Source organism: Haemaphysalis longicornis, unplaced genomic scaffold, assembly GCF_048455015.1.
Source record: "Haemaphysalis longicornis isolate Haplotype H1 unplaced genomic scaffold, Haemaphysalis longicornis Haplotype H1 scaffold_1, whole genome shotgun sequence".
NCBI classification, from domain to species: domain Eukaryota; kingdom Metazoa; phylum Arthropoda; class Arachnida; order Ixodida; family Ixodidae; genus Haemaphysalis; species Haemaphysalis longicornis.
Genome location: NW_027526203.1, coordinates 97,304,819 through 97,323,952, shown reverse-complemented (window position 1 = coordinate 97,323,952; position 19,134 = coordinate 97,304,819). Strand labels below are relative to the sequence as shown.

Here is a 19,134-nt window from a genome sequence, read left to right as displayed (position 1 = left end):
CGTCTTTCTAATCATTATATAAAGCATCTCTATGTCTTCCTCGTCGAGAAGAAGGTAGGGGTTTGTCGTAAGTAACTCTCGAGAGGACAAAAGCTTCAATTAATCGAAAGGTACCGGATTCTTTTAGGCCTCGCTTCTTGGTGGCAACTCGCCTGATCATGTGTATGATTAGATTCATGCTGTTTTTGAGGCGCTGCAAGGAGACGTCACTCTTGGTGTTGGGCTGGAAATGTAGGCCCAGGATCTTGATGCTGGGGTTCGGAGTGATGGCCTGGTCATCAAGGAGTATTTGAATGTATTCCTTGATTTGGCGTGAGGGCGGACGACAAGGAGCTGGGATTTTTTACGTGAACACTGGAGGCCACAGGCTTTAGCACATTGGCGTACTAAAAGTGAGATTCCATGGATTGGTGAGAGCTTCCTTTATTTTTGTAACTCTTAGCACATCAGCAAGGTGCGCACATTGCTGCTAGACGAGCGTGAGTGGTCATGTGACGCTTTCACGTGGCATTCAGCGAGAAGGCAGGGGGTAAACCCGTAGATGTGCTTGGTGTGTACACCATTTGTCTTCCCGTGTTAGCGTGGGCTCGTAGCTGAATCGGTAAGGCAGCGGGCTCTCGCTTTGTTCGTCTATTGCTTCCGGGTTCGATTCCCGGCGGTGCCAGTAAATTTTTTATTTGCTCGCTGGAGTTTTCTGGTGACACCAACGGTCGCGAAAGAACCCTTGGGGGGTAGAGGTAGAAAGCTTTGCTTTAAAACGCAGCACCTGCAACAATGAAGGGAAGCTCCCTCTCATTTTTGCAAGTGTTGCTCTGGTGTGGTGTTATTATCCTTTACGTTTTAAATACTTCCGACTTTCTGGGGAAAGGGTGCACACCAGGCGGCGACACCTGCCCCGCTTTCTAATTTACCCATGCCCTTGCTCCAGGTCATGCTGCTTAAGCAATGCTCGCTAATTTATACCAGTCTCCACTCACATTTTACTCACCGCCAATAGCCCTTTCGCCCCTCTTTAGCAAGCTATTCCCGGATGCAGGGATGACTGTGATGCCCTAGCAACACCCTGACCAGGTTCCTTCTGGGCTGAGGCAGCCGCGTTGTTAAGAGGTCGTTTTCCTGACGTGGTTTCTTTCACACGCACAGATGTGTGCCATGCTATGATGATGAACGATCGATTTACACACGATCTATGTACAAGGTGGCAATGGGTGAGACCAAGCCAGACAACGTGTCCCACCCAGCTTCGTCGTCGTCGCAGATGCTTGTGCGCGCTACGTGCCAGTGTCGTCTTTCTCGTCTTTGATGGCGTAACAATATACATGAGAGCGCGGACGCACGTATGAAAAAGATGGTAAAACTACGTTTCGACCGGGGCCTGGTCTTCGTCAGAGTAAACTTCGCTAATTGAGTATATAAAATTGTGTATAATAAACATCAATATATATATATATATATATATATATATATATATATATATATATCTATATATCTATATATATATATATATATATATATATATATATATATATATATATATATATATATATATATATATATAGAAATAACGGTTGGCAGTCAAGAAAACCTCGGAAAGCAAAGGGGAGGTTGTGGTAGGTCATTGAAACAGATAAAGAATTTGGAAAGAAAGAACGAATGCGGATACAAAATGCCCGCCAGGTGGGATCCGAACCCACCACCTCCAGACTACCGGTCTGGTGCGATAACCACTACTACGCTACCCGCGGGGCGATCCCCCCCCCCCTCCCCCGCTTTCTGGGGTATTTATGTCAATGTAATTTTTTCCTGTGCTTGGGGGTGGTAGCCATCGCCACTGTGACTTCTCGGGGTGAAGGGTACCTTCTTTTTAATCCCCACGCCGTGATTCGAGTGTCTACGACATGTCGAGAGTGGTTAACCAGCGTTGAAGCCTCTTAAGCTTCCTATGGCACCAAGACTGCCAGAACAGAGGCCCTCGCTATGCATGTAGCGAATCAGAATAGGAAATGAGGGGCTCGTAGAAATAACACAGAAATAAGTGTTGGCAGTCAAGAAATCCTCGGAAAGCAAAGGGAAGGTTGTGGTAGGTCATTGAAACAGATAAAAAATTTGGAAAGAAAGAAAGAAAGCGGAGAAAAAAATGCCCGCCCGGTAGGATCCGAACCCACGACCTCCAGAATACCGGTCTGGTCCGATAACCACTACGCTACCGGCGGGGTGATTCCCCCCCCCCCCCCGCTTTCTGGGGTATTTATGTGAATGTAATTTTTTCCTGTGCTTGGGGGTGGTAGCCAGCGCCACTTTGACTTCTCGGGGTGAAGGGGACCTTCTTTTTAATCCCCGCGCCGTGACTCGAGTGTCTACGACATGTCGAGAGTGGTCAACCAGCGTTGAACCCTCTTAAGCTTCCTATGGCACCAAGACTGCCAGAACAGAGGCCCTCGCTATGCATGTAGCGAATCAGAATAGGAAATGAGGGGCTCGTAGAAATAACACAGAAATAAGGGTTGGCAGTCAAAAAAACCTCGGAAAGCAAAGGGGAGGTTGTGGTAGGTCATTGAAACAGATAAAGAATTTGGAAAGAACGAAAGAAAGCGGAGAAAAAATGCCCGCCAGGTGGGATCCGAACCCGTGGGATCCGAAAAAATTATATTGATATAAATACCCCAGAAGCGGGGGGGAAAATCGCCCCACCGGTAGCGTAGTGGTTATCGCACCAGACCGGTATTCTATATATATTCTATATATATATATATATATCAGAGTGTCGAACCGAAAAAAATACCAGTTCGGTTACGGTTCGGGTTCGGGTGAAATAATTTCGTTCCGGTTCAGTTCCGGTTCAACAAAATCAGGTACCGAACCGGTTCGCGAACCGGTTCGGGAGCTTGAACCGGTTCGCGAACCGGTTCGATGAGTTGAATTGTCACTGAAATTAGAAAAAAAATATTTAGTAGTTTAAAGCGACAGTAAAATCAAAACACAAACAAAAACTCAAAATGCTGCTGTTCCCCAAGGGCAGAGGCGCAATAGCAAAGCAAACTTTAAACATTCACGAGATATTAGAAAAACAGAGGAAGTGGTGACGATTTACCACCTACTTTCTCGTCCAGACTTTATGTTGTCCTAGCCACTATTCATATAGCAACCGCCAAGAGATATGACGGTGGGATATATTTTCTGCCTTTTCATTTTTCGCAATCGTCGCTATGGAATCGCCCATCACGCTAACCTTGAAGCCTTAAATTTAGGTCTGCGTACTGGCGCGTACAAATATCAGCGCTTAATAGTGTGCATTACAATCAGTATGTCATCGTACCGCCTGACCCCCGGCCATCGTTCCGTGTGCTACATTGCGGAATATTATAACAGATTATGCTGTTACAAAATGAAAGGGAAATTTGACACGCGGAGCATGAGATGAACCTTTTTGGGTAGACGCTCTTCAATTCGTCCACAGCAGTACTCCCCTCCGACCAGCCGCGGTGGCTGAGTGGATAAGGCGCTGCTGAGTGCGAGGTCGCGGGTTCGATTCCCGGCCTCGGCGGCCGCTTTTCTGATGGAGGCGAAAAGCAAAAACGCCCGTGTGTACGAAATTTCTGCGCACGTTAAAGATCCCCAGGTGGTCAAAATTAATCCGAAGCCCTCCACTACGGCGCGCCTCATCGCCTGCGCTGCGTCGGCGCGTTAAACCCCACAATCAAATCAAATCAGTACTCCCCTCCGGAACGAGTAGCAGTAGAAGTAATGTAGCGAATTGGGCAGTCAGTACAAGTGCACCTTCGAAAAAAAAAAGCAGATCTGAAAGAGACAAAACTGCAGAACAAACAAACAGAAAAGATGACCGCTGTGCGAATGGGACTGTGTGAGGTACCGGCCTGCCTTTCTGCACGTGTCATCTGCTTTATTACTGTTTCTGCTTCCAAGACAAGGTCAAAGGCTGCAGTTTCTTGCCAAGGGATTAACTGCGCACCTTAACAGTTTACGCTGACATATCTGTTGTTATTTGTACTGTAAAAAACGGAGCTTGTCCACTGTACTGTCCTCAAAAACGGTCGTGGGTAAGGGACATCGAAGCCACTTGTGGTCAGCAGCAGGCGGTTTAGCCACTGAGCAGCTCCTGCGGTCATACCTGTCAAGTATTAACAATTTGCAGGTGTCGGACCTTTTAAACAAATTATGAGGAGGAGGAGGAGGAGGAATAAACTTTATTTATGCGAGCGTTAGGTGCTGCTGTCTGGGCACCCGCCTGGTGGGGGGAACAAATTATGAAATGCAAAAAGTTTGCACACATCGGGAATGGGCTTTCGCTGCTGCGCACTGGAGCACTCCTGCAGCCTGATTGCTCCACTAAAGTCGCAGCTAGGGAAGGGCAAAGTCGTTTTATATCCCCTGCAAGCTGCGGAGAATGACATTTCGTTTGGTCAGCTTGCACTACGCTCGCGCTTCCAGCAGAAACAGACCATTGCTACATTGGTGCTCATTCATTTCTCTTGTTGTTACATAGAGCGTGATAGTGTTCAATTGTCTGGAGGGGAAAGTGCGCGAGCGGGTACGAAGTTGATGGTTCGTGGAAGAAAAAAAGGCCTGAATTGCATTGACTGTGCAGTGTCAACAGCGGAGGGTCGAACCGTTTCGGCATGAACCGGTAACCGCTATTTCTTTTTTCGGTTCAGTTCCGGTTTGGGTTCAGCGCGCTCAAAAAATAACGGTTCGGGTTCGGGTTCAGTTCCGGCAAAAATACCGGTTCAGTTCCGGTTTCCGGTTCGGTTCGGTTCCGGTTCGACACCCTGATATATATATATGTGTGTGTGTGTGTGTGTGTGTGTGTGTGTGTGTGTATCTATGCAGAAATAAGGGTAGTCAGTCATGAAAGCCAAGGAATTGGGAAAATGTATTAATTCATTTATTATCGTTGGAAAGATACAAATTTTTGAAAGAAATTGGAGAAACACATGCCCGCCGGGTGGGACACGAACTCATTATCTCCAGCATACTGGTCCGGTGCGATGACCACTACGCTACCGGCGGGCTGTGTTCCCTGCAGTTTCTCGGGTATTTATGTTACCCTAATTAGTTCCGGTGCTTGGAGATGGTATCCAGCGCCAATGCGACTACTCGTGGTGAGGGTACCTTCTTTTTAACCCCCGGGCAGTGATTCGATCATCTAGGACATGTCGAGAGCAGTCGACCAGCGTTGAACCCTCTTAAGCAACCTATGGCACCAAGACTTGCCGAACCGCGACCCTAGCTATGCATGTAGGGAACCACAAAGGCAAACTAGGGGCTCGTTTAATTAATACCGAAATAAGCGTAGGCAGTCATGGAAGCCAATGAAAGCAAAGGGGGAAAATGTGGTAGGTCATTTAATATTGTTGGAGAAGGTACCGATTTTTGAAAGGAAGAAATAGAGCAGAAAAAAATATGTATATATAAAAAGTATATACATATATATATATATACACATAGGGAATCAGAAAATGGGAAATGAGGGGCTCGATGAAATAAGACAGAAAATAAGGTTTGGCAGTCATGCAAACCTCGCAAAGCAAACAGGAGGTTGTGGTGTGTCATAGAAACAGCTGTAGAATTTTTTGAGTCAGAAAAAAAGTAGTGTAAAAATGCTCGTGGGTTCGGATACCACCTGGCGGGCATTTTTTCACCACTTTTTTTCTGACTGAAAAAATTCTTCTACGCGATACAGAAGTATGCCGTGCCCCAGAACGCAAGGGGGGGGGGAAGCATTGAAGTAGTGAGTAGTGCCGGAGAACAGAGGGGAAAGGGGGACGTAATGAAGGCAGGCGAGGCTAAAGGATAAGAGGAAGGCGCTGCATAGCACTGAAGTCCCCACGGGAAAGCAAGAAAGTGAGGGTCTAAGGAGGGGCTCGTTTCCTCCTCGTTTCTTAACTGGAAATTGACTGGTTAGGAGAAAAGGGTGGGGGAGACCAGAGTTAATTACGGACGCCTAGTGCAAGCGTTAACAAGCACTCACACACAAAAAAAAGAAAAAAAAAGAAGGAAGAGGGCGATTGAGACGAGAGGCGGGTTTCAGAGGGAGGGTGCGAGAACCGCAGCGGGGGAAGGCGGGAATGACAGAGGTTCGTAGAAAGCCCCAAAACGGCACGTGGTTTCACATGGGGTGAAAACGCGGAAGCGATTTCCTGTGTAAAACGTGATGGGGAAGTGCGGGGATGAAAGGGGTTCGAAGAAAGCCCCAAAACGGCACGTGGCTTCACATGGGGTGAAAACGCGGAAGCGATTTCCTGTGTAAAACGCGATGGGGGAATGCGGGGATGAAAGGGGTTCGAAGAAAGCCCCAAAATGGCACGTGGTTTTACATGGAGTAAAAACGCGGAAGCGATTTCCTGCGTAAAACGTGATGGGGGAATGCCGGGATGAAAGGGGTTCGAAGAAAGCCCCAAAATGGCACGTGGTTTTACATGGAGTAAAAACGCGGAAGCGATTTCCTGTGTAAAACGCGATGGGGGAATGCGGGGATGAAAGGGGTTCGAAGAAAGCCCCAAAATGGCACGTGGTTTTACATGGGGTAAAAACGCGGAAGCGATTTCCTGCGTAAAACGTGATGGGGGAATGCGGGGATGAAAGGGGTTCGAAGAAAGCCCCAAAACGGCACCTGGTTTCACATAGGGTGAAAACGCGGAAGCGATTTCCTGCGTAAAACGTCATGGGGGTATGCCCGGATGAAAGGGGTTCGAAGAAAGCCCCAAAACGGCACGTGGTTTCACATGGGGTGAAAACGCGGAAGCGGTTTCCTGCGTAAAACGCGATGGGGGAATGCGGGGATGAAAGGGGTTCAAAGAAAGCCCCAAAACGGCACGTGGTTTTACATGGGGTAAATACGCGGAAGCGATTTCCTGCGTAAAACGTGACGGCCGTCCACGAGGCGGACGCAGAAAGGCAAGGTCGTGCAATGCAAGGACAATACAATGCAAAGTAACGCTAATTTAAGCTAGATCACACAAGTACCAAAATATAAGTGCACATAAGGCTACCTAACACATACAAAGAGGGAGATATGCAGTCCCACATGAAGTTCTCGAAGAGCGTTCATGCAGGATCATATTACCAATAGCAATTGTTAAGTGCAAAAGCACACAAAATGATCATAATAAAAAATGAAATATAAAAAAATATAAAGGAAGGGGTACAATGGTGTAATGTGTGTATATTAATGCATGTACGGTGCGGCAACAATACACACGGACACAGTACAAAGTACATTACGTACACAGTACACTGTACAAAGATTTGAAAAAAGAAAGAAAAGAAGTAAAAATGCTTCTCTTTAAGAACAAAGTTTCTCAGTTGTTCGTTGCATCAGCCTTCTCCGGTGCCTGATTGGGCAAGCAAGACAATCGGCCTGTGTTTTAATTTCTGCCGCTCAAGACATTGTAAACTTGTACATAAGGTACGATTCACGGGCTTCACGGTCATAATGCGTTTTGAAATGGGACTGAAGCACCGTGGCTGTGAACGCGTGGAAGGGGTGGCCTAGATTATTTACATGTTTAGATAGGGGGAGGTGTGGTAGGGACTTTATGTGTGCTCGTTGGTTGTTGATTCTCATTCTAAACGTATTCTCAGTTTGGCCAACGTACTGGGCGTGGCATATGCTGCATTCAGGAAGGAAGAGAATGTTTGCGCTGTCACAGTCAAAGTTTTCTCTTATCTGGAAAGAGAATGATGACGTAATGCTGGTGGCGACAGAGGCTTTAGTCATCATGGGGCACAGTTTGCACCTAGGCTTATTGCAGGGTCCGCTGCCTGTGAAACGGGGGGTGTTGACCTTAGATGACGTTACAATATCTCTGATGATCCTCGCACGTCGGTACACGACGCGGGGAGGCTCAGGGAAAGCACTTCGCAACCTTTCGCTTTGAAGTAAAATGTTGTGGTGTTTTCTGAGTATGCCGCTTACGTTGGAGGACGAAGCGGCATATGTTAGAATAATGTTGGAAGTCGTATTCAAAGATTTGGCTTTTGAGTTGGTTATCAGGTGGCGGCGGTCCGCTTTTCCAGACTTCCTAATGGCATCACTGATGACAGACGGTGGGTATTGTCTGTCACCCACCCCTTCCACGCGTTCACAGCCAGGGCGCTTCAGTCCAATTTCAAAACGCATTATAACCGTGAAGCCCATGAATCGTACCTTATTTACAAGTTTAACACTGTCTTGAGCGGCAGAAATGAAAGCACAGGCCGATTGTCTTGCTTGCCTAATCAGGCCCCGGAGAAGGCTGATGCAACGAGCAACTGAGAAACTTTGTTCTTAAAGAGAAGCGTTTTTACTTGTTTTTTTTGTTGAAATCTTTGTATAGTATACTGTGTACGTAATGTACTTTGTACTGTGTCAGTGTACTGCTTGTGTATTGTTGCCGCACCGTATAGGCACGAATATACATAGATTTCGCAATTGTACCCCTTGCTTTATATTTTTTTATTTTTCATTTTTTATTAGGATAATTCTGTCCTTTTGCACTGAACAATTGATATTGGTAATATGATCTTGCATAAACGCTCTTCGAGAACTTCATGTGGCACTGTATATTTCCTCTTCGTATGTGTTCTGTAGCCTTATGTCCACTTATATTTCGGTATTTATGTGATCTAACTTAAATTAGCGTAACTTTGCATGGTATTGTCCTTGCATTGCATGACCTTGCCTTTCTGCGTCCGCCTCGAGGACGGCCGTAACGTTTTACTCAGGAAATCGCTTCCGCGTTTTCACCCCATGTTAAATCACGTGCCGCTTTGGTGCTTTCTTCGAACCACTTTCATTCCCGCATTCCCCTATCACGTTTTACGCAGGGAATCGCTTCCACGTTTTCCCCCCATGTGAAACCACGTGCCGTTTTGGGGCTTTCTTTGAACCCCTTTCATCCCCGCGTTCCCCCATCCCGTTTTACGCAGGAAATCGCTTCCGCGTTTTCACCCCATGTGAAAGCACGTGCCGTTTTGGGGCTTTATTCGAACCCCTTTCATCCCCGCATTCCCCCATCACGTATTACGCAGGTATCGCTTCCGCGTTTGTACCCCATGTGAAACCACGTGTCATTTTGGGGCTGTCTTCGAACCCCTTTCATCCCCGCATTCCCCCATCATGTTTTACGCAGTAAATCGCTTCCGCGTTTTCCCCCCATGTGAAACCACGTGCCGTTTCGGGGCTTTCTTCGAACCCCTTTCATCCCCGCATTCCCCCATCATGTTTTACGCAGGGAATCGCTTCCGCGTTTGTACCCCATGTGAAACCACGTGCCATTTTGGGGCTTTCTTCGAACCCCTTTAATCCCCGCATTCCCCCTTCATGTTTTACGCAGTAAATCGCTTCCGCGTTTTCCCCCCATGTGAAACCACGTGCCGTTTCGGGGCTTTCTTGGAACCTCTTTCATCCCCGCATTCCCGCATCACGTTTTACGCAGGACATCGCTTCCGCGATTTCACCCGAGGTGAAACCACGTGCCGTTTGGGGCTTTCTACGAACCTCTGTCATCCGCGCCTTCTCCCGCTGCGTTTCTCGTACCCCTCCCGCTAAAACCCCCCTCTCTTGTCTCAATCGCCCTCTTCCTTCTTTTTTTTCCTTTTTTTTGTGTGTGAGTGCGTGTTAACGCTTGCACTAGCCTTCCGTAATTAACTCTGGTCTCCCCCACCCTTTTCTCCTAACCAGTCAATTTCCAGTTAAGAAACGAGGAGGAAACGAGCCTCTCCTTAGTCCCTCACTTTCTTCCTTTCCCGTGGTGACATCAGTGCCATGCAGCGCCTTCCTCTTATCCTATAGCCACGCCTGCCTTCATTACGTCCCCCTTTCCCCTCTGTTCTCCGGCACTACTCCAACGCTCCGCCCCCGCCCCCCCCCAACCCTTGCGTTCTGGGGCCTCGCATACTTCTGTGTCGCGTAGAGCCTACGTTTTGCTTGATACATCTGCTTGCTCCGCCCACAAATGAAATGTATTTAAACCTACCTGATATGCACTATTTGTATCTTTGAAAAACACCGGTCCCCGGTAGAAACGTTAGAATAGATGTTGTTATGTTTTTTTCAGTTTGACTTCTCTATCGTACAGCTAACCTCATAGCCAGGAACCTTTTCTGTTAACTTTAACTTTATATATATATATGTATATATATATAAACATATATATAAATATATATATAATTTGGAAATGAGGTTCTCGTTAGGAAATACAGAAAGAAATGCCGGCAGTCTACAACGCCAAAGGAGGCATAGGGGAATGGTTAGACTATTTTTTGACCGTTAGTGAAGATATATTTTTTTATTACTTACGTAGAAAGAAAGAAAAACACGCGCCCAGAGTGGGGACCGAACCCACGCCTTCCGATTAGATCTCTTATGCCTTGCCAATTCGGCTATCTGGGCGGCTGTGTTCTCCTTCACTTTCTGGGGTATTTATATTTACTACAACTGTATCTGACGCTTGAAGGTGGTAGCCAGCGCCATTCAGACTATACGGGGAGAAGGGTACTTTCTTTTCGAACCCCGGGGCGTGACTCGAACGTCTACAACCTGTCATGAGCGGGTAACTGGCGGGAAACCCTCTTATGCTGCCTTGGCATCAAGGCTGCCAGAATCGAGGCCCTCGCTAAGCTTTCGCAGGATAATATGATTTGGAAATGAGGGGTTCGTTAGGAAATACAGAAAGAAATGCCGGCAGTCTACAACGCCAAAGGAGGCATAGGGGAATGGTTAGACTATTTTTTGACCGTTAGTGAAGATATATTTTTTTTATTTGTATAGAAAGAATGAAAGAAAGAAAAACACGCGCACAGAGTGGGGACCAAACCCACGGCTTTCGATTAGATCTCGAATGCCTTACCAATTTGGCTATCCGGGTGTCTGTGTTCTCCTTCACTTTCTGGGGTTTCTTTTTTCTTTCTACGTAAATAATAAAAAAATATATCTTCACTAACGGTCAAAAAATAGTCTAACCATTCCCCTATGCCTCCTTTGGCGATGTAGACTACCGGCATTTCTTTCGGTATATATATATATATATATATATATATATATATATATATATATATATATAACACAGAAATAAGGGTTGGCAGTCGAGAAAACCTCGGAAAGCAAAGGGGAGGATGTGGTAGATCATTGAAACAGATTGAGAATTTGGAAAGAAAGAAAGAAAGTGAAGAAAAAATGCCCGCCAGGTGGGATCCGAAAAAGAAGGTCCCCTTCACCCCGATTAGTCCGAATGGCGCTGGCTACCACCCCCAAGCACAGGAAACAAACATACCTAACATAAATACCCCAGAAAGTGAATGGGAAAATCGCCCCGCCGGTAGCGTAGTGGTTATCGCACCAGACCGGTATTCTGGAGGTCGTGGGTTCGGATCCCACCTGGCGGGCATTTTTTCTTCACTTTCTTTCTTTCTTTCCAAATTCTCAATCTGTTTCAATGATCTACCACATCCTCCCCTTTGCTTTCCGAGGTTTTCTCGACTGCCAACCCTTATTTCTGTGTTATTTTCAACGAGCCCCTCATTTCCTATTCTGATTCGCTATATATATATATATATATATATATATATATATATATATATATATATATATATATATATATATATATATATATTTATATATATTTATATAAAAATCTTGAGAAAGAGAAAACTCACAAAGTGCGTAGAAATAGTCTAAGTCAAGAGTCGGATACAAGGACAGAAAAATAACAAAGAAGGTTTACTCACGTAGCAGCAATGGGACTTGCCTTCATCAGAATACAGTTACATGATTTTTCTGCCACAAACATTTGGAACACATTTCATATATAGCATTGCCGAAATCTGTGAGAAGGAGAGGAAGCTGTTTCAGAAACGGAGAGTATGCACACAGTCGGGCTATGTCCGTGGTGCAACAAAAAATAAAAAAAGGAGAGAGAGTGAGAGAAAGGGGTTGAATTAGCAAGGGAGCTCTGAAGGTTGCACGACGACGGGGAACGCACGTGGCGTGGGATGGAAGCTGAGACATTAGAGAGTTTTAGCTGACCGTTTCGGACGATCCGCTCTACTATCGGCGGCCTGCTCAGCGCAACCGGAGCCAATGCCGCCAGCGCCCAAGCGCACCACGCAGGCGCAATGGCGCTCCCCCTTGCTATCGGAGCGGAGCGGCCCGGGAAAAACGGTCAGCTAAAACTCGCTATTGCGGAAGCCTAGACAACCGCGGTTTCAAAAAGAAGGGAAAAGTATACAATAAGGTATTTAGTGGGTGGGGCGACTGGTTCGGACGGAGCCATACAGCCATGAACGAAGACTGTATTTTGGGTGTGCCCCCCGCGGATGGAAAGAATAGATGCGGTGCACAAAACAGCATTGCACAGAGAGCTAGTAACCGAAAAGGAAAAGGTAGGGTGCAAAGATCACGAAGGGCGAAGTTGCAAAGTGGGGAGGAAGCGCGGCGCCCTTCTGAAGGACAGATCGCGTTGTTGAACCGCATAGGGCTAATAAAGCTGCTGTATTTGGAGAGTCTGTGCCAATTCGGATGGGAAACTCAAGGATAGGATAAATGAACAATGGGATAAAAATTACGAGGAAACCAATTTTAATCGAGGGACAACCACGTTAGTTTACCTGAACTTTCCTTAATACCAAGCGTCGCTGACCCAAATTTATAAATGAGATAACATTCCCGAACCTCGCCGTCGTGGTGGGTTTTAAAAGCAGATTCTAAAATTGTTGCTTGATGTCCTGACAGGGGAAAATAAGGACAACGCTTTGCAAGAGAGCGGTGATTATTCAACAGTATTCGAAAGAGCGTTTCAGTTCAGGCGATATATTGGCGCCTACAAATACGGCACTCTACAAGGTACACAGCATTAGTGGAGTCGCAGTTTTGAGGTTATATTTTAAATTTGAGTAATAGTCTGAATCCGTGCTGGTGGCACGCTGGGTAGTGGTCACGTGTGGGCGTACTTGACATCGAGGTTTATTACAGGGCATGCAACTAGTAGTTTCCGGGTGCAGCTATGACCGGTATTCTGGAGGTCGTGGGTTCGGATCTTTCTTGTCAAATTCTTTATCTGTTTCAATGACCTACCACATCCTCCCCTTTGTTTTTCGAGGTTTTCTTGACTGCCAACTCTTATTTCTGTCTTATTTCAACAAGCCCCTCATTTTCTATTCTGATTCGCTACATGCATAGCGAGGGCCTCTGTTCTGGTGGTATTGGTGCCATAGGAAGCTTAAGAGGGTTCAACGCTGGTTGACCACTTTGGACATGTCGTAGACACTCGAGTCACGGCCCAGGGGTTAAAAAGAAGGTCCCCTTCACCCCGAGTAGTCCGAGTGGCGCTGGCTACCACCCCCAAGCACAGGAAACAAAAATGCCTTACATAAATACCCAAGAACGTGGAGGGTAAAATCACCCGCCGGTAGCGTAGTGATTATCGCACCAGACCGGTATTCTGGAGGTCGTGGGTTCGGATCCCACCTGGTGGGCGTGGGCATTTTCTCTCCACTTTCTTTTTCTTTCCAAATTCTTTATCTGTTTCAGTGACCTACCACATCCTCCCCTTTGCTTTCCGAGGTTTTCTTGACTGCCAACTCTTATTTCTGTCTTATTTCAACGAGCCCCTCATTTCCTATTCTGATTCGCTACACGCATAGCGAGGGCCTCTGTTCTGGCTGTCTTGGTGCCATAGGAAGCTTAAGAGGGTTCAACGTTGGTCGACCACTCTGGACATGTCGTAGACACTCGAGTCATGGCCCGGGGGTTAAAAAGAAGGTCTCCTTCACCCCGAGTAGTCCGAGTGGCGCTGGCTATCACCCCCAAGCACAGGAAACAAAAATGCCTTAACGTAAATACCCCAGAAAGTGGAGGGGAAAATCGCCTCGCCGGTAGCGTAGTGGTTATCGCACCAGACCGGCATTCTGGAGGTCGTGGGCTCGGATCCCACCTGGCGGGCATTTTTTTTCCACTTACGTTCTTTCTTTCTTTCCAAATTCTTTATCTGTTTCAATGACCTACCACAACCTCCCCTTTGCTTTCCGAGGTTTTCTTGACTGCCAACTCTTATTTCTGTCCTATATATATATATATATATATATATATATATATATATATATATATATATATATATATATATATATACCCAGTCGAAAAACACAACAGAAAAATACGACAGAATGATCCTGTGAGGGAATGGGACATTCTGTAGTCTGTAGTAAATCCTGTCCTGTAGTCTGTAGTAAACCCTGTCCTGTAGTCTGTAGTAAATCCTGTCCTGTAGTCTGTAGTAAATCCTGTCCTGTAGTTTGTCGTAAATCCTGTCATGTAGTCTGTAGTAAATCCTGTTCTGTAGTCTGTAGTAAATCCTGTAATGTCTGTTTTCGTAGTAAATCCTGTCATGTCTCGAATTTCAACTTGTTTTGCATAAGAAATTTACTTCCCGTGATGTTTTTTTTATTAAGTACCTGAAGTATGCAGGATATGCATAGCAATTTCAATAAAAATATTACCAACAAACAAGCATTTGGGGGAATTCTTGCCTTTCTGGAACAAGCTTAAAATTGTTTTTAGTGAATAACTGATTTCAGAAAGCTGTACCAAAAGGCAATGTAAGCAATGCAACAAGTGGTACATTCATGCATGCAATACAAAAGTTTGATGTTACGCAGATTCCCCATGCCTGATGCATGTGCAGTCGCGGAAACTCGTGCACACGCACACTGCACACGCGGAAACTCGTGGATCCGGCAGCCGCTGGAACGCAACGCTAGAACACGCCGGAGACCACGCGGTCTCCAGCGAATAGCGTGGCCGATGCTCGCGCTAGGCCTTTTTTCTTTAATAGCCGTGTAATTACAAACCCGCGTAGCTGTTAACAAGAAATACAGACGTCCTTCCTTCAGGGACACCTAAGTAGCGCTACAAAATTTAGCTAGACTCATTTGGGCACTTTTCAGCTGATTTGGCCGTGCTTCTGAAGCACGGCCAAATCGCGTCCCATCATCGCGTTCCGTCAATGACGCTCAATCTGTTCATGAAAGCAAATTTATTCTCCCGGATAGAAAAAAAACTATTAAACGAGCATGGACAATACCTGTTCGAAAATTCGTTCCTTATATTAGTTAGGACCATTAAAACACAAGCAAACAAATATTTCTTGAACCTGATTTATTTAAACAGCAAAACGCGAGAGAACGTGAGATAATTAAAATGGAAAGTCAATCTTTAGCTGGAATGCTTGCCTTGGTGAACCTTGATCCGTTGACAATGCATTCGCACAGCAAAACGTGGCAGTGTATCCTGTGGCGAAAAGCGCACGTCTCTGTGGTGCTGCACTACCTCGAAGAGTATGCACGCACGATACCTGCCGAAGTCACGCAGGGGTCATTGCAAGTTCAGTCGATTGTCGAAGCACATCGCACGTATTCGAAATCACACTGCCTGCGAAATTCGTCGTATTCACTCGCATCAATGTGCCAATAATCCCAAGCACCACGGTTAGTCGTCCTCACTTCGAGATGCTCGAAATCCGGACCACTGATCTTGCTTTTACCACAGCTTCCGAAGCTTCAAATGTTGCTGCTGATACTTCGCGGAGACATAAGATGCACGTTTTTTCAAAAAGTTACGCGTAACTTCAGCTAGGCAAAGCGCCGATGTTAAATGTGAACGAGCCAGTCGGCCACGCAGCCACCGCCAAATTTTGACCGAAAGACGATAAGCAGGAGGGAACAAAAGAAGGGTAAGGAGGGAACCGGCCGTTCACGAGAACTTGTTAACGCGACGCCTCCGTACCCTTCCCATTTCTTCGTATTGTGGTCTCCCCACACCGCGAGGGCTGTCGCGCGACATGCCTTCAGGGGTGACGATGCTTCCCCGAACTTCTTCCGAAGGGCCGGGCTAGAGCGAAGGCCTGCGTTTTCTTTCTATATTTATTTTTTAACTCATCTTGGTAATGCAACCGGTTCACTGGCGCCGTTTCTTTTTTTTTTTTTCACACATGTAGCGGCAACTAGTTAGCTGGTTTTAACATCTTATTTTAACTATTTAGGCTTGATTGTTCACATGGTTCGCGTTAAAATAAACAAATTGCTCGCTAAAAAAATAAAACAACCGCACGCAGATTGAAACAATGGTGCTCTCAAGGACACCCCGAAATACATGTCAGAATGTGCACTGCAATTATTACACTACGCCTTCCGTCCGTTTTGCCGACGGGCTACACTTATTGCCTCATTGTTTTACCAAAGATTGTCCACAGTACAATATATGCAATTGCAATTCACTCAAAGAAGCCAAGGAATTTGCGAAGTTCTTTATGTACCAATTTCTTTGGTTATGGGGCTACGCTTAGATGTTCCAACATTAGAGTGATTTGTGCTAAGTTGCGTTGTTAATTGGAAATTTGTTGCGACGGTTTTTTTTTAACACGGCCACAATGCTACTGGCAGCAATGCAACAAACGTTCATTACAACAGACGCTTGCAATGCAATTGAACGAGATGACCGTCACTTGCACGCACCATTGTTTCCGTGCAGCGCACGCTAAAAAAATGGGAATTTGCGGCACCGCACGGGCCGCAAGCACCAAGTTTCGCAGCGTCTGCGTCAATTGCGGCGCTCGAATACAACCAGTCCACCCCCGCGCGGCATTCCCGTGTCCAGCCAAGCAGCGGCACCGCACTTTCCCGTACTATCCTGTTCATGCTGATTGATTGATTGATTGTGGGGTTTAACGCGCCGACGCAACGCAGGCGATGAGGCGCGCCGTAGTGGAGGGCTCCGGATTAATTTTGACCACCTGGGGATCTTTAACGTGCGCCGAAATCTCGTACACACAGGCGTTTTTGCTTTTCGTCTCCATCAGAAAAGCGGCCGCCGCGGCCGGGAATCGAACCCGCGACCTCGTGCTCAGCAGCGCAACGCCTTAGCCACTGAGCCACCGCGGCGGGTATCCTGTTCATGCTATCCCGTTCGGCCTGGCTGAAGCCCTGTCCCCAAAGGCAATGTCCCCGTGTTATTCGATGCTCTCCAGCAACTTTCCCGCGTTGCTGTCGTTCAGTGCGGCGTTTTCCAGTGTTTTCCGTTGTCTCCCGCGTATTCCATCGCTCTCCTAATTCTGGAAAATGCGGTCCCCGCGTTGCTGTTGTCCAGCTCGGCGTTTTGTAGCAATACTGAACGGTCTGTCATGTGACACTTTTGCAATGCATCTAAAATTATCTTTCACACAATAAAAATATGCAGGGACTACAAAATGGTCTGTCGCACGGCAGATAATAATTACGGAATGCTAGATGGAGCGGCTGAAGGACAGTTTGTGGTGCAACAGGTAATTTGTGTATTGCGTACAGGGTGTTGCACAACAGAAATTTCTGTAGTACAACAGAAATGTCTCATGCGACAGACATTTTGTAGTTCGACTACAAAGGTTTTTGTAGTGGGACTACAGAATGTCTGCCGCATGATAAATATGTGTGTTGTACTGCATGAATTTCTGTCGTACGACAGATATTCTGTGGTCATAATACAGAGATTCCTGTCTCACAACAGACCATCCTGCATTCCCAAAAGAAATTCCAGTTGTGGGACGGAAATGCCTGTCGTACGACAGATTTTCTGTAGTTGTACTACAGAAATTCCTGTCGCACGACAGACCATCCTGTAGTCTCAACAGAAATCCCTGTCGCGCGGCAAAAATGCCTGTCGTACGACAGATTGCCTGTAGTTGTACTACAGAAATTCCTGTCGCACGACAGACCATCCTGTAGTCCTAACAGAAATCCCTGTCGTGCGACAGAAATTTCTGTTGTGCGACAGAAATTCCTGTTGTGTTTTTCGACTGGGTATATATATATATATATATATATATATATATATATATATATATATATATATAAGAAAACTTTGAACAAGGCAGCGACCATGGTTGTTGCCAACGTTTCAGCAAAGAGACTTGCCTTCGTCAGTGCGAAGGTAAATCTCTGCTTAAACGCTGGCGACAGGCGTGGGGAGCGGCGGAAAGACTTCGCCTAAACTACCGGCAATACAACTTTGTGCACATCTCCTCTTGCAGTGGTCGACGCCACGGCCAAACCCGAGCCTGGCATCTTGGAGGGGGCGTTCTCAAGCGTGGGATCCCAGACAGAGTGTCTCAAGGCGCGCGCCTTTCTCAACATCAGCGGCAGAGACTCGCTACAGAAGCCCTGGCACCTGGGTGCCGTGCAGGGAAGTTTTTGCAAGATACGTTACAGGATCGGGCTTCGAGAAATGCTGAGCGCCCTCGAGGAAAGCCGCGCGTCCGCCAACATGCTGGATATTGTAGACAGCATACTCGGAGAAGATGTAAGCGCATGTGACGTCCGGCGATATAAATTGGCACAATGTTGGCCTCTCAGTGTCGTGAGATGTTTCTTCTCAGTTAGGAATTCAAGTCGTACTTGGAGATCTTATTTACGGGAGGTCTTTTTTGTGAGGCAGCACGGGAATAATTGCAATGTGATAACCCTTATGTCACGATCCCTTCAAAATTGAGGAGTTCCGATATTTATGGGAGTATGTATGTATGTATGTATGTATGTATGTATGTATGTATGTATGTATGTATGTGTGTGTGTATGTATGTATGTATGTATGTATGTATGTATGTATGTATGTATGTATGTATGTATGTATGTATGTATGTATGTATGTATGTATGTATGTATGTATGTATGTATGTATGTATGTATGTATGTATGTATGTATGTATGTATGTATGTATGTATGTATGTATGTATGTATGTATGTATGTATGCAGAAGGTTGTCCACTTTTGGTGCGAAGTTGGTGCAGTGTGGCCGTGCTTCGCGCAGCGCCTGCGCATATGAAGCGGCCACGCACTACGCTAAGTGCCGCAGGCGCACAAAAGTTTGGAGACAGGGCTTCGTGCTTCTGCTAAAGCTTGGTAGCGCGCCGTGCTTGCTTTGCTCTGAAGCATGCTTAACTCTCAGCAAGCTTGTAGCTTTTTATGGCGCCGTGACCGCTTTGCGGCAAAGCGCAGTGCACTCACTGCGCCGCGTTGTATAGTCAATGCGTACGACAACTGAGTGCTTCCTCTTTTCAGTGCTACGATCCCAGCTGAATTTCCACGATGTGATGCCGTCATACGTTGCG

The 19,134-nt window shown here is 46.3% G+C and overlaps 1 protein-coding gene and 1 non-coding gene across 2 annotated transcripts in view; both read left to right on the top strand.

Moving 5' to 3' along the window:
* LOC144142922 (nose resistant to fluoxetine protein 6-like) overlaps positions 1-19,134 on the top strand; it is a 113,635-nt gene that overhangs the window by 5,227 nt on the left and 89,274 nt on the right. Inside the window, exon 2 of the mRNA XM_077674775.1 lies at positions 18,057-18,325. Coding sequence (XP_077530901.1) covers positions 18,057-18,325 — 269 coding nt within the window. The remainder of the gene's footprint in view (positions 1-18,056; positions 18,326-19,134) is intronic.
* Positions 13,867-13,939, top strand: Trnaa-ggc (transfer RNA alanine (anticodon GGC)). The gene has a single exon. It is a non-coding gene; the product is annotated as a tRNA-Ala (tRNA).